This window comes from Ixodes scapularis, unplaced genomic scaffold (assembly GCF_016920785.2).
Source record: "Ixodes scapularis isolate PalLabHiFi unplaced genomic scaffold, ASM1692078v2 ptg000320l_1___fragment_1__unscaffolded, whole genome shotgun sequence".
In the NCBI taxonomy this organism is placed as follows: domain Eukaryota; kingdom Metazoa; phylum Arthropoda; class Arachnida; order Ixodida; family Ixodidae; genus Ixodes; species Ixodes scapularis.
In genome coordinates this window covers 484,761-499,176 of record NW_024609961.1, presented here as the reverse complement: position 1 = coordinate 499,176, position 14,416 = coordinate 484,761, and the positions used below count along the sequence as shown (strand labels likewise).

The following is a 14,416-nucleotide window of genomic DNA, read 5'->3' as shown; positions in this document are numbered from 1 at the left end:
GATTGATCTCGTCTGGAAAAACTGTCATTTGACTTTGGGGGTTCTTGCTCATGCAATGAAAATTTTGAGTATGGCACTGAGATTGGCACGATAATAGGTTTCTCTGTATTGCTTCTTACAGAGCTTGAGCAAGCACATTTTCCTTAACATGCTTTCTTGTGGCTCTACAAGAGCTGAGAATAAGCCTACAGTTGGTATGTGGCCTTGACTTCTGTGTCTGGAACCTTTCGGCTTCTACGACACAAAGTGTCAATGTCACTTGTTCTCACATTTCTGACCCCCGAAATTAGGTGAGTCTCCATCCACTCTAGCTCGGTCACCTTACATGAGCAAAGTCTGCGTATAACTTCCCAGCAACAAAGGTGTCAACAGGACCTGGGTATGACTAATATAGTCCACTGTTGGAGGATTGCGGCAGTGACTACTTCCATTTCCGCTGGTCGGACCTTGGCACCAGAACTTCGGAGCGATGGCTGCACCGTCGTTTGCAACTGTCCACCTCGTTTCGGTGCGTTGCTTCGTCTTCATTTCATTTTCATAAACGGCAGTTGTTGGGAGCATGACAATACAACATTGCATTGCGAAACAAACTCTGTGCTGTCGTTTGCTCATGCGACGGCCTTGCATAGAGGTGCCCTTGGCGTGACCTTGAGCTTGAAGGGCGTGGGGGTATGGGAGACTGCGACATGACCGTCCATCGATGGAAGGTTCTCTCCCGGTGGCAGCTCGAGGCTGTACCTCTGCACCAGGTTGCTGAGAAACAGGAAGACCTCCGTCTGCGTCAGGTGATTCCCCAGGCACATGCGGCGCCCTGGGGAAGAGAGAGGGACGCGCCCTTGAGCGTGATCGGCGTTTCACACTTGCTTGATGACCATTCAGTCTCAAGAAAAGAAACCCCCTGGGCCAGCTTCCTAGAAATAGTCTTGCCCAAAATTGCGTGAAAGAAAGCACTGCCGAAGTTAGCACTCGAGTTGAGTGGCATGTGAAGTCGAGTCTGAAGTGCGTCCGCACTTGATGCTCAAGGTCACATGTCAGTCTGCTCTCTTTCAGTCTTAGCTACGACGCTTTTTCAAGCAAACCGGCCCCGAAAGCCTCGGTGATGTCACCCCAAGAAACTTTGCCCCTCTAAGTCTGCAAACACTAGAAAGGCATTTATGTTTGAAATGCGTTGAACAGAAATGTAAAGAAGTCTGCTAATTTATGGTGCCGCAAATTAATTTTACGGAAAGTCTGCCTCTCATGCTTGCCCTGGCTTGATGTGAGCATGGCTGTGTGTGCCAACTGTCCCTGTTGAAAGGAGTGTCACACGCACAACGTGTGACACTCCTCTTTGCAACGTTTTTGGTTCGGGGCACGTGCGTCCATGAATGTTTCAAACTACGTCTCCTCTGCAGCAAAGAATGTTGTTAATTTTTGGAGCAACAAGGGTAATTATATCATATTGTTCTCCGGCAAAAACACTGGCTAAATGGAGGCATAGGTACACGGGACTTTTGTGTGAATAATTTAGTTGAGAGAAATATGGTTCGTACACCATGATGACATTAGCCCGAGACTGGGGCACGATAAAAGGATACCCAAGTTTGAAGAGAACATGCACAAAGATGGACGCACGGTTATGGAACCAAATGAAGATAAGATTATCAACTCCAATCTTCGGAGAAGCACCACTCACCAACCGAGAAGGGCATAAAGAAGTCCGGCTTGTGCACCCTGCCATTGACTAGGAAGCGCCCTGGATTGAAGAGCTCTGGCTCGTGCCACAGCTCAGTGTCCATGTGGATGGCCCAGAGGTTGGAGATGACGTGCGTGTCCGCCGGAATGTGGTAGCCCGCCAGCTCCACATCACTGCGGGGTAAAGGGTGATCCTGCGATTCCTTCTCGAGATTCAACTTGGTCCTTCACTAAAAATTGCACGGAAATATTTCCAGATATATCGGCTCGTTGCTGACTTGGCTGGTTTTGGTCCACTGAGTTGAATGCACATGTTCTGGTGTGGATATGCCTCATGGTTAGCACAAGAAGCATGTGTTTTCTAAAGAACGGTCTCACCATGGGCTCTCGAAACGTTGAGTGAATTAATTTTTTCTGAAGTGATTTGGGTTCCCTGGTCCTGCTAAGTTTACCTGGAAATAAAAGCTGTCCTACTACTACTGAATGGAGGGAGGATATTACTTTTTGAACCATTTTTTTTGTGATTTGGAGCTATTTTAGAGCAGTAGTGACCTATGAATGGCAATTTAAAGAATGCCCACAATAAATTGGGTCTAGAATTTTGTGAATGGTTCCAGTGTCAAGATCTCATGATGCAGGGTAGGCACATACAGTAGGGGCATTCTTTTCAGCATCTTTTGAAAGGTTACTTCTTTTGAAGCAGGAAAAGCAAACCTCAGCCTTCATTGTCATTACACGGAAAGGGTTACTATGACAGAATTAATGTTTGGCTGACTGTCTTAAAGAATTGCCTTCCAAGCAAGATATCCAAAGCAACATATTGTCTAAATTCTTGTGGTCGTTAGCACTTGTACGTGAACATGACAGCTTTTGAGTCTTTGCTGGTGGTCTATCCTTATCCGTAGCATTTACCTGTGATGCCACAGAGCGACTCTAGGAAGCTTTCAGTAGAGTCCTGGAATACTTCCATCGCATATTACCCTCGGAAGAAAGCAGCGGGAACCAGAGGACCTACTGGACCATCTTTCCTTGCAGCAAGAAGCATGCTAGGGGCATTTCAGCAATACCCATGAACTCGCCATGGTGTGTGCCTCAAGCCTGCTAGCACCAGTGGGACATCAAAGCATCCTCATTTCAAGTTGCTTGAAGCCTCCACCGGGCGGCGACTTTCAAGGTTCTAGGTGACAGTAATGGCTTACGAGCAGGGATGGGCAGTATTTCAAATACAAGTATTTGAAATACATATTTCAAATACTTTGTGTATTTTGCATTTGTATTTAATTACAAATTGGGTAATGTATTTTGCATGTGTATTTAAATACTAAAACGCAGGTATTTCAAATACAATTGTAATTAAATACAAATTTGTGGGCGAAAATACATCCCTAAAATTTATTGTCACTGTCCAGAGCAGGAAAAAAACTATGTTCTGCACCGAATGCAGTGTCTCTCAATAATGCACAAACGTTTAGTGACTTTGTGATTACGGTGCTAGTCCAGGGCAAGAATGGTAACGAAATCGACATTCACAGGCAGACTGGCTAAATAAGTGCCTGTGACAACTTGTGACGCTTTCCAGCCTGATTTCCATCCATATTTTTGCCTGGAACATTCTAAATGCGCGGGTCGTCCAGATTTCCGTAACTGGTGCGAGTTGCAACAATAAAAAATTCTCTAGGTAGTGCTGCACGTCTTGTTCGTCTCGGTTCTTTGTTGGTCTATACCAAAATGCAATTGACAAAAAAAGCTGCTTCAAGCTCTGTTCTTTTTTCACCTATTATGTCCAAGCTGATTACATTTTTTTGTGATTATGTTTCTATTACGTCACTAGAGCCTCGCACACTAACTCCCGAGTGTGCGATGCAAAATTAAAATGAGATAACCAGAAACTCGTTGCAGGTGCCCTGAAGTCGCTGATGCAAATTTTGAGGAATCTCTTTGGAAAAGTATTTGGAGGAGACCAAATACATTTGGTTGTATTTATATCTTGTACTTAAATGCTTTTTTGGAAATGTAACTAGATTTGTAATTACATTTTTGACGAAGTATTTTGTATTTGTATTTCGATACATATTTGCATGTATTTTGTCCATCCCTGCTTACGAGTATAGTGGTGACTTTTACAATAGTTATAGAAATGCATTGATTAAGAGGGGAGGAATCGTGTTTGTAAAGCTTCTAGGTTAGGTGGCACAAGCTACAGACCGTTGTAAAGGGCACAGCTGTTAGAAGGTCTACACACCATCAGCAAGGTGGCAGTGCCCAGAAGCCATAGTGGCAAGCATTTACAAGCCCCCATCCACAAGGTGCACGCAACCTCATAGTTGTGAGTGCTGACCAGAGTGTGGCGTGGGCATTTCCGAGGGCGATGACGTTGGCCCGCCGTAGCACCTCCAGGATAGTGGCCTCGGTGTATGGCAGGGCCGGCAGGTCGGCCATGGTTGCCCGTCTCCCGTGGGGCCTGACGTGGGCCTCGATCTCGTGCCGCACGCGCTCTTGCACGTCTGGATGGCGCACGAGGAAGAGGATGGCCCACTCGAGGGTGGACGTGACTGTCTCCAGGCCTGCGCTGAAGATGTCCATCAGCACCTGCACCAGCTGCTCCTCTGAAAATATAAAGATTATCGTCAGGGATGGCAGAAATCTTTGAGGATTATTTTTTATAGACTAAGGGCATCTGTTCTGATCGGTTTCTGGTTGGTTTTTAAACAATCGGACACTACAGTAGGGCTGAATGCCACGTAAAACAATATTTTTTTTTTCATTTCTACTACCGGCTATTAACTTTCACAGACAAAGGTATAACCAGCAAGTTGCAGGAGTTTCCACTCCACATTATATCCGCTGCTTACAAGTACTACCGATAACCATCGTATTGCAGGGCCCACCCGAACCACGTGCGGGCCTTGTAAATTGGCGCATTTTACGCTACCATAACCATTCGAGCGGCTTTACTCCGCATTACCTCACGGCATTCGTCGGTCTAAGGCTAAGTCTGCCTGTGTATGTAAACAAGGTGCACGTAGGATCTTCCCCACAATTCCTTGCATGCAGCCCTTCGTTGTTTTTAAAGCGATCATCTGCAAAGGGTGTCCCCCGAAAGGACGTTGGGAGGTTTGTCCTCACCCGAGAAGTAGGAGCTCCCGTCCCGGTCAGGCGGGCCCCTGGCCTTGTCGTGGGCCAGCTGCACCAGGTAGGCGTCCACAATGTCCCGGACCGTTCCCTCGACGTAGGACAGGCGGTGGGCGTCGGCGATTCTCCGGAAGTAGTCCGCCGTCTGGCGGCGGTTTCGCTTGATGCGCCGGTAGGCCCAGTTGGAGCCCGGCACGTAGCGCAAGGCCGGGATGAAGTTGACGGGTACGGCGAGCGTGAGCAGCCGGAAGCCTTCCTCAAAGAGTGCCAGCAACTGCTCAAACTTGGAGTCTCGTGATGAGTAGGTGACGCTCATCAGAAACGATCCCAGAATGCTGCTCACGGCGCGGGCGATGGAGTGCCGCACCTGCGACGAGCTGCCTTCGAACGAGTCGACTGACGCCAGGAACTCCCCGATGTGCACCTAAGGGTCAGAAGGGCGTGCGGCATGGTTAACTGGGGGCTCTAGCAGTTTTTCAAGCTTCTCAGACTGAGTTTGTGTGGCAACAAGCTCAGTGGGGCCATCCATTGGGTAGCCCGGCACACTTCCTGTTCATGTATATTTCCTCATTTTTTACTCATCATTCTTGTATCATAAGAGTGAATTAAATCTAACAGTGCTATAAGTGGCCATTTCCAGAAGATAGCTTGTATATTTGGTTTGGCAAATACGGCAAAATACCATAGAAGGCCAGGTTATTGACATTTTAGATTCTACTGTGTTTTCCCCAGCATTGGTTTGTGGAAGCTCGTTAACTCCCATTTCACTAGCTCGGTATTTTGGTAAGACAGGAGTAAGTCAGCAATGGTGGCTGTAATTTGACACGTGTGTAACGATTCTTAAAGTTAGACGCCGAAAACAACAAGGACACAACAGATGCAAACTGACCGAGTCTGTAACTACATTTTTGGAATGCTCGGGCATGTTGCAGTAGCTAGTGTTTCAGGCATGTTACAGTGATGTCTCATTATTACGCACCACTTTATGGGGGTATGGAAACTAATGTCTAGCGCCCTTTTACTGTTTAAACGTTGATTGTGTTGTGGGAATGCTGCGGAGACACCAATGTTTTATTTGAGAAGACAAGAAAACGTCATTTTAAACGAATTGAACGCCTTATTTTTATAGCTATACTCTGTTTCACCTTGTTTTGTACCGCAGGAAAGGCTACGAGCGCGAGCTCCTTGCTCTAGGACACATTCCGGCAGCACAAGCTCCCGTGCACCAAGAGCAGCTCCCAACGCTATGAGCTCGCGCTTCTAGCCTTCGCAGCGGTACAACATAAGGTGAAACGGAGTATACCACTATGCTCTTTGTGAATGTTCCCAAACATTCTTGCAATGTCGTTGTACCAATGGGTTAATGTAGCAAAAAGTCTGAAGCGCTTCTAACTTGACAGGATAATGAAGGTGGCTAGTGCGGGTCCGCGTTGTTTGCTGTCAAATGTGCCTTTCTTTAAACCTTTCTAATGTTTACAAAATCACAGTCCAGTATGCGATCTTTACAGCCCAGCTCGTGCGTGTTTGTCGCTTCAAAAAGCGAGTAAAGCACGCGCCGTACCCACGAACACTCTAGAAGTCACCGGCCACACACTCTTATTTAGAAAGGTCTTATGCTGCCGCGCGTCATTGAAAGCGGCTTTAAAGACCGCGTGCTCGTAACTTCGGCTTCGCTCGCACCTACGATAAAAGACAATATAGTTGGTGGTGGCTTTTGACTGGCGCACCGACCTGCATCTTCTGCTCGAGCGCCACGCTTCCGGGCCGCCCGTGTCTGGGCACGAAGTCCCTGAAGACGCGGTGCAGGAAAGCCCGCTGTTCCCGCCACAGGGCGCCTGCTGAGTTCACGATGCCTGCAAGCAGAGAAGGCGTTTTTTTTTTTACAGTGGCAGCTGTTAAAGTTGTATTCCGGCGATTTTTTTTAGCTATCCCAACTAACTATATTTTCTGAATCCACGGCTTTTACCCTTTCTGGTAGGCTATTTAGTATCGCAGAATTCATAATAGTTATTTTGAAATTCTCAAATGAAAAGGCTGCAAAAACCAACATTCAAATGTACCCGCACTTCTCAGTGCTGTGACGTCAGTGGAGGGCAGGGGAGCAAGGAGTCTAAAAATAGACTATGCCAAGCAATTATTCCCTGCTGGGGCATGGGTACTGGAGCGAGCTTCCAAAGCATTCATTTGACACCATGAAACTGCTGGTAGTCAATCAGTGGGGAAGAAAATCTAGAGTCCAAAGGGTGAACCCATACCTTCCACTGGCGTCATTTTTTCGTTGTTGACGTAAGAGACTACCAGTTCGAAAAACACGGTGAGGGCCAAAGTTGTAAATTCAATAACTTCACTATAAAACAAATAAACAAGTATTTTGACTTAATATTTGGGATACTATTTCAGCAATGCTGGTTGGTGTGTTTGGCAAATTTGCAGGCAAATCTAGCCAGGCACGTAGCCAGGATTTTGTGTTTGGGGGGGGGGGGGGGGGAAGAGAGGAGAAAAGAGGAGAGGAGAGGAGGTCCCAGCTGTATGAGGGGGAGGAAGGAGAGGAGGTCCCAGCAAAATTGAAGATTTCGGGGGGGGGGGGGGGGGGGGGGGGGGGCTTCGTGCAGCTGCGAGTCAGTACAGCTATGAAGGGATAAGAGGTGTTTTCTTATCTTTTCAACGGCATCTCCCAGTTTTACCTCGTATACTTGGGCGTGTTAAGAAAAACAGTAATTGAAAAAAAAATTTAATTTCATCAATAGACACATAAAGCAAGTAACAAACCTGCTGACCAGCAACACTGATATAAAGTTGCGAGCTCGGTGTACGCAAACTTATTGGTTGTTACAGCGTGTTGACTCTTACACAAGCAAGATCCCCGAGTTTCGCAACGTCGAGATTCCCAGCACTGGCTCGTCCACATACCTCGAAACACTAACAAAAAGGCTAGAGTACAAAAATAAACAAGCATGTGTCAAGACAAGCTTTACTTATGGTTCGGGCTTGTGCTGAAACTTCGAGGTCTGGTCATTTAGGTCAGTTAGGGGCCCAGAGCTATGCACTCGGGACCAGGAAACATGAGATAACGGTTGTTTATAATCCACACTCTGTGTATGACCTCCTCTCGGCGTGTCAATCGAAATCGAAACCATGCCGCTCTCCTCCGTGGCCAGCTAGTTCCCAGAGTGCAATGCGTGCAGTGTTGCTCACAGGGATTTATGGAAGTGGTCTATTGCTACGACTCACCATCATCGTTAAATCATATTTTTCTTGCACTTTTTAGATGCACTGTGACACACTACAAACATGATTTTTATATCTTTAAAGGAGTTGTGCAACGATTTTAACGTTGAAAGAATTGGCATCTTCTGCTTTTGACATTGTTCACCTTGTCACAAATGACAGAAATCACACCTCCTTTTATCGAAATGTTACGATTCCGCCGCGTAATAGCGAGGCAAAACTTAGAATATTCCCCGACCTGCAGCCGCGAGCGGCGGTCATGAGAAACACGCGGCGTGACGTCAATGGGGAATCTTGTAGAAAGGTAGCAAGTTGTGCGAATACCTGCTCGATAAAAGGTAACTTTTCTATAAATCTTGTCGTTCCAATATATATATATAAATGCGTCAAAAACCTGGTATCATTCACAAAACTTTTATGATACGGAGTTTTAGTGGCGCCATCTATCCTAGGTCCACAAAATCGTCAGCTCTCTCTGCTACCGCGAACAGCCGCCAGAAGCCAAAGGGATAGGCGGACGGGGCCCGACGGGCCGGACCCGGATGAGACTTTCCTCCTTTCACCGTATATTTCGCGGGGCGCCCGCCAGCATGTGGTCACGCGGTCGCGAGCGGATGAGTTCTCGCTGCTCGCTGGTGGCTCTAAAGAGAGAACTTTTCCGGAACCCCGCGCCTACCCCATCAACGTCACTGCGCACGTGACCCGGAAGACGACGTACGAGTTGAGAGGCGGCAAAAACCTGGATCTTTTTCATTTTTTTAAATAAAAGCTAGGATATCCAGGCAAAATCTGTTTTCTGTAGTTCACTTCAGAAGTGCCAGGCATCAACTTCCTCAATAATTTAAGCAAAGCCCTGAAATTGTTGCACAGCTCCTTTAAATGGCATTGAGAATACTATTTCATCTTTCCGAAGCGATTCTTTTTCCCCCAAAAAGCGATTAATCTCAAACCAGACCCAAGTGTTTAGCTTTCATCATTACCGCCAGGGGTCTCGCGTGAATATATCTCATTCCTGATTGGCTGCTGCCGCTTCAAACATCTCCGAGTTGTTCGAGCTGCTCGCCCGTTTCGTGCCGGACATGATCCGAGCCATTCGTGTCGGTCTAGGGAAAGCCGGGGAACAACCCACCAGCAACCCCGAATTTGCCGGGAAAGTTGCCCCGTTTGAAGCCTGTCTTAGCGCTCGTTGTTGAAGATAAAGGCTGGTTCACACGCTTGCGACTGATTTCGACCAAGTGACCTAAAACCACGGTGAAAATTGAATAAATCAGATTTATTTGATTCGAATCAGATTAATTTTATTGAAATCAGATTAACTTTATTGAAATCAGATTAATTTTGTTTAAAGCAGACTAATTTGATATAAATCGCTCTAGCTTCGAAAAAGCAATTATTTATTTCTAGATGTATCACCTAATGATTGACCAGTCCATCAAAAACAGACGAAAAATATACTATACTTTTAAAGTGCACTTTAATTTAGAACTTTTTATTGTTGTAAGGATTTACAACATACTAGAACAAAAATAGCTTGGTCTTTTTTAGTCAGTAAAAAAAAAAAAAGCTTTAATAACATATTTTACTGTTTGATTTACTCGCAATATGGTGTTACTTGTTTTCGTTTCTTTTACATTATGACTTTCATTAAAAAAAACACAAAACAATGTAGCTAATGTACAAAATGGAAGGTAGAAACAAAGCTGAACATTCTGATTTGATCAGAAGTGCACTGCGTTTTGCTCGTGTTCAGCCTGCTGCAATCTTTCTTGATGATTCTTTGATTTAGATACAAAACGAATGCACATAGAAAACGTGCAATAACAGACGAAGTAAGTTAAAAAAACACATTCTGGAAATTACTTGTATGGGAAAGGTTTGATTTAAATCACCGCGGTAAAACTAGTGTGATTTAAATTACGATTTATAAATTACGATTTAACTGAACAATTTAAATAATTGTATATATATTGTCGACCCTGCTTTTTAAACCTTACTTATTAGGATCAATTGCAACGTGCGTATCCACTGTCTTTATCTATCGAGTGCCTAAGGAACACTTGGTGTTTCCGTATATGTGCTATTTTGTTTTCGCGCCTTCTTTTTTTATTTATTATTTGCTTGAAAAAAATTAAGTGTTATAAACGACCATTTCTCATAGGGACATTTTATATCACGAATACTACAAAAGGCTTCACTCTACTTAAATGCACTTCCAGGGCCTCCTCATAGATGGCGCCAACCTGCCAGTATGTTGTCGGCGTCCGAGATCACAGAACTCGGTCGTAAGCAAACGCAAGTGTGCAAACGAGCCCCAAAAAAACATTAAAAAAAGTTTTTTTAGCAGTTTGGTTGGGACACGCGTGTGAAGAAATTAATTTTACGCGTTCTTTTTTTAGAGCAATATTGACGGCGCGAAATTTGCTTTAAAATGTGCGCGCAAAGTCCATGACACCACGTAATGGTTGTGCACTTTTTCGACCTCAACAAGATGGTCATACTCTCTCTCCACCTCAACGAGGAGGCCAAGCCGATCCACCTCTCCACCACGCGCCTGAAGTGCCGAGAGAGAAAACAAGTGGAAAGGAGGTTACTAACGACTAAATCGCGTCTCGCGCCATCAATATTGGGGTGAATTAATTTTTTTGTAAAATTATTTTTTTTTTTTAATTTGCGTGTCCCAACGCAACTGCTACAAAAATTCTTTCGGGGGCTTTTTAAAGGGATGCTGAACCGAAATTTTTATTTCAGAAAACCACACGGAAGCGCTAGGCGGGGCGCTACAAACCCCATAGCATCACTCATAAAGCGATATCTCCAACGGATGGTCGACGCCGATTCTCGTTTCCTCCTCTTCTCGCTTTGAATTGACTCCGGGAGGACGCGAAGAGGGAAGGAAGCATGGCCGTTTCCCCTCCCCCTCTACAATTCCGCAGGAAACGCGACGTCGCGATTCTCACTCAATCGCATCCTTACTTTACAAAAATACGGCGATCCGTTCGAGATGTCGCTTTATGAGAGGTGTTTTGGGGCTTGGGTACATTCAAAGCATCCATCAAAGTACACTCTCCGGCAATATGAAAGACCCACTGGGAGCGCGTGGCCGAGGCGGTGGCTGGCGGGGGCGCTGTGAGCGCTCCGGGCAATTCCATTCTGCTTCGAGGGGAGGACGCTGACTTGGGGCTCAGCACGATCTGATAAGCGCGTTTCGCTTTAGCTGAGCCCGAGTGAGCGTCCTCCCCTCGAAGCAGAATGGAATTGCCCGGAGCGCTCGCAGCGCCCCCGCCAGCCACCGCCTCGGCCACGCGCTCCCAGTGGGTCTTTCATATTGCCGGAGACTGTACATTCTTGTACTTTACTTGACGTACATTATCCGAGTATGTACTTGTACTTAAAGTATTTTTTTTTCTCGTACCTTTCGAGCAAACTCCCGACTTCAAGGATGCTTTGTCAACTGTGAAGAAATACCTGGGAGGGATAATCTCTCGCCAGAAACGCGAGGAGACGGCGTTGAACTTATCATGTGCTTTGTTCTTCAAGTCCTTTTTAGATGTACTTTATCCGACACAGGTAGACACGTACGCGAAAATGGCAGTTCTGATAGGCCACGTACGGCTGACAGACATCATCATTGGTCAAAATATCGGCGAGGAATTCGATGTTCGCGCTTCCTTATCTTTTACGGTATCCGGTTTGCTAGGAAAAGCTACAGGAAAATCGAAACTTCCGCGCGATTCAAACGAACGACAGGTGAAAATTGGTTTCGAACGGCGAACGTGGCCGCCGTCCCCCCTCTTTTTCGAACGAAACAAGACTCGGCACAGCAGCGTGTAAGGTAAACAAAACGAGTGGCGAAATTGGAGCACGAAGCCATCGTGGTCGCACAGGCGGCGGAACGGCCGATACGTGAAGCACGTGCGTCCGCTGCACGGACCGGGTCATCGACCGCAGAAGGACGGCATGTGGACCAGTTCGGGTCCCGTAACACTGTTGCCGCGCGAAGGCGGGAAAGGCGCACGCGTCGAATTGCACGCTGTCCGTCGGGGAAAACGCGAGCGTTTGAGAGCGAGTTGACGTTCAAGTTTCTAACGAGTGTGTGCGAGGAAGTATTGTATACGGTGGGGTAAGGTACGCGCCATGAGCAGTAGTGGCAGCTCGCGCTGAGCAAAATTAAATCTCAAGGCAGAAACGCGTCAGAGGAAGCGTGCGTCCCCTCACTTCCGCGAGTGCAGTGTTTCGAGTACGTTTATTTGTCCAAACGCGATTCAACGAAAACTTTTTTTTTTTTTCCTTCTTCGTAATCATGTTTGGGGACACGCAAAGTTGATGAATGGCATATTGAAATTCATTCTGTGTCAAGCTTCGCGGTCGCTGACGACATCCCCTATGCAAGCTTCAATGATATTATTTTTTTGTGAGGTGTTTTATCGATATAATCGGTTAAACTTTGGTCAATGACGTTTTATGGACACACGAGCGGGCGGCGGTTTGTTATAAGCGCGAATATGCACGCGCAACGAAGTTCCCATACCTGGTGAACGCGATCTTTTTGCGGCTGGTTTTGTGTTCTCGTTGCGCGTCTGCCGCCACACCTCTCCGATGGGAAAGCTCGCGCGCGCGAAGATTCTGCGAACCATGGCCCCAAGACGTGTGACCCACCGTATCCCTGGAGCAGCTTGGTGAGCTCGGTGTCCGGGCGGCCGGAAAACGCCGCCTGACTGAAGGCCCTGCGCACCAGCTTGTGGTCGCTGATGACCACGACCCGCTTGGACCCCAGGAAGATCTGGTACACCGGACCGTACACTGCGGCTAGTGTCTGCAGGGTCCGATGAAAGTCCTTGCCCAAGAAGGGCAGGAACCCCACCAGGGGCAGCCCACGAGGTCCCGGAGGGCATCTGCTCGAAGACCGGACCCCTTCGGAAGAACAGTGGCGGCCCTTGGAGCCCGACGTCGTCCATCGTCGGACGAGGAGGAACGCGGCCAGAAAGGCGGCCATGGCCCACGAGTTGGGTGCATCGAACCACGGTAGCACCATGGTCGGATGGAGGAGGGTTTGGTTGATGGCCCTGTTCCCGCCGGCCGCTTTTATAGCGCCGGTGACTGGGGGGAGCGAGGAAGGGGTTGGACAATGGGGGCGTGTTTTGTCGTCTGGGTGCTGCTTGTCCCCTTCTGCCGCGGTGCGTGCGGCTCCTGTGCACTGCCGGCCCATTGGGCGGCTGGTGTGCCTGCCGCTTCGGAGCCAGCCGGTCGCGTCTCTTTTTTGTGTGTGCGCGGCGTGAAAGGAGTGCGGGGGGACCTTGTTGTGGATGCTTCGTTTTTCGGTTGTGCGTTTCTTTGACGGGGAGAACGACGGGGTCGTTGGGGACGGCGAGGGTGGAAGATGTGGTTGGTGTCTTGCCGAGTGGCGGGACTTGGGGCTTTGTGGGGGAAAACTGCTTTTTCAGCAGGAGGCACGTTCGAGCGTCTCTTCTGGTGGCGGCGCGTGGGAACGAGGGGTTTGCATCTGGGCTCAAGTGCACCCGTTGCCGTATTCCTGCGTTCCTGTTGTTTTCTTGCGACGTCCGTGCCGCCGCTTGGCCGCGCGAGCGTGCTTACTGGTCTTCCGTGGCTGCCGGCGACGCGCCGCCCCGTGCGGCGACGTTCCACCACTTTTGCAGCGATCTGATTGCTGCGCTAAACTCCGCCGAACTGCTTACCTTGCTATGCCGTGCTACAAATCGATACAATGTTTTTTTTTTTGCTAACGTTGCGCAAGGAATTATTTCAGCTTCTCGATACTGTAGCCGACACCTCGGGCCGCGGTACTCTGTCATAATGTTAAGGCCCGTTCACACTCTTGCAACCGAGTACGACCGAGAGAGACCAGACCGGTTTTTAAGCCTCTTGCGATCTCTTAGGACCAGCTCCGCTGCCTCGCATCCGGTCCTAAGAAGTCGCTCTCAGTCGTACTCGGTCGCAAGAGTGTGAACGGGCCTTTACGGTAAACGTGCAAAAATTTTTAAAACGTAAAAAAAAAAAAAAAGAAAAGAAAAAAAAGGTTGCCAATAACGAGTCCCTCGACTTGGTCATCGTGCAGAACGCTAACTGCACTCGGAGGTTCCGCTCTATTTCTCATTGTTCGTGGTCCGTCCAAGTGGCTTAGTTAGTTCTGTTGAGTGCCCGTCTCTTTGCCGCGCACGAGTACAGTGCGGAGAAGCGACATTCACGAAATGGGCAACAGCAACATATAGATCATTTGCCATGAACAGCGCAAACAGCAACGTTTCTAATTCCTCACTGTTTCTGGCGAAGACTGAAGTTGAATTTCTCGTATCAGAGATGACTCCGTCGACCTGACTTGGCATTTTATCTTATCGTCTGTTCACCCCCTCCTCTCTTTTTAGTT

General features: G+C 47.6%; 1 protein-coding gene across 1 annotated transcript; it reads right to left on the bottom strand.

The window, feature by feature from the left end:
* Nucleotides 1–608: 608 nt before the first annotated feature.
* On the bottom strand, nt 609–13,066 carry LOC8034756 (cytochrome P450 18a1). Its single transcript, XM_029988715.2, has 6 exons — nt 12,691–13,066; nt 6,538–6,659; nt 4,801–5,230; nt 4,013–4,280; nt 1,676–1,848; nt 609–811 (listed from the first exon to the last, which is right to left on the bottom strand). The coding sequence occupies exons 1-6, from the start codon at nt 13,064–13,066 to the stop codon at nt 609–611; spliced, it is 1,572 nt and encodes a 523-aa protein (XP_029844575.2).
* Nucleotides 13,067–14,416: the final 1,350 nt, after the last annotated feature.

What these genes read in the sequence shown, in the direction of transcription:
- LOC8034756 (XM_029988715.2), bottom strand. Translation starts at nt 13,066, where the DNA reads ATGGTGCTACCGTGGTTCGATGCACCCAACTCGTGGGCCATGGCCGCC. An exon ending in CAAGCTGCTCCAGGGATACG is followed by an intron (nt 6,660 to 12,690) that starts GTGGGTCACACG and finishes CTCTGCTTGCAG; the next exon opens with GCATCGTGAACTCAGCAGGC. An exon ending in AATGCCCACGCCACACTCTG is followed by an intron (nt 1,849 to 4,012) that starts GTCAGCACTCAC and finishes TTTACCCCGCAG; the next exon opens with TGATGTGGAGCTGGCGGGCT.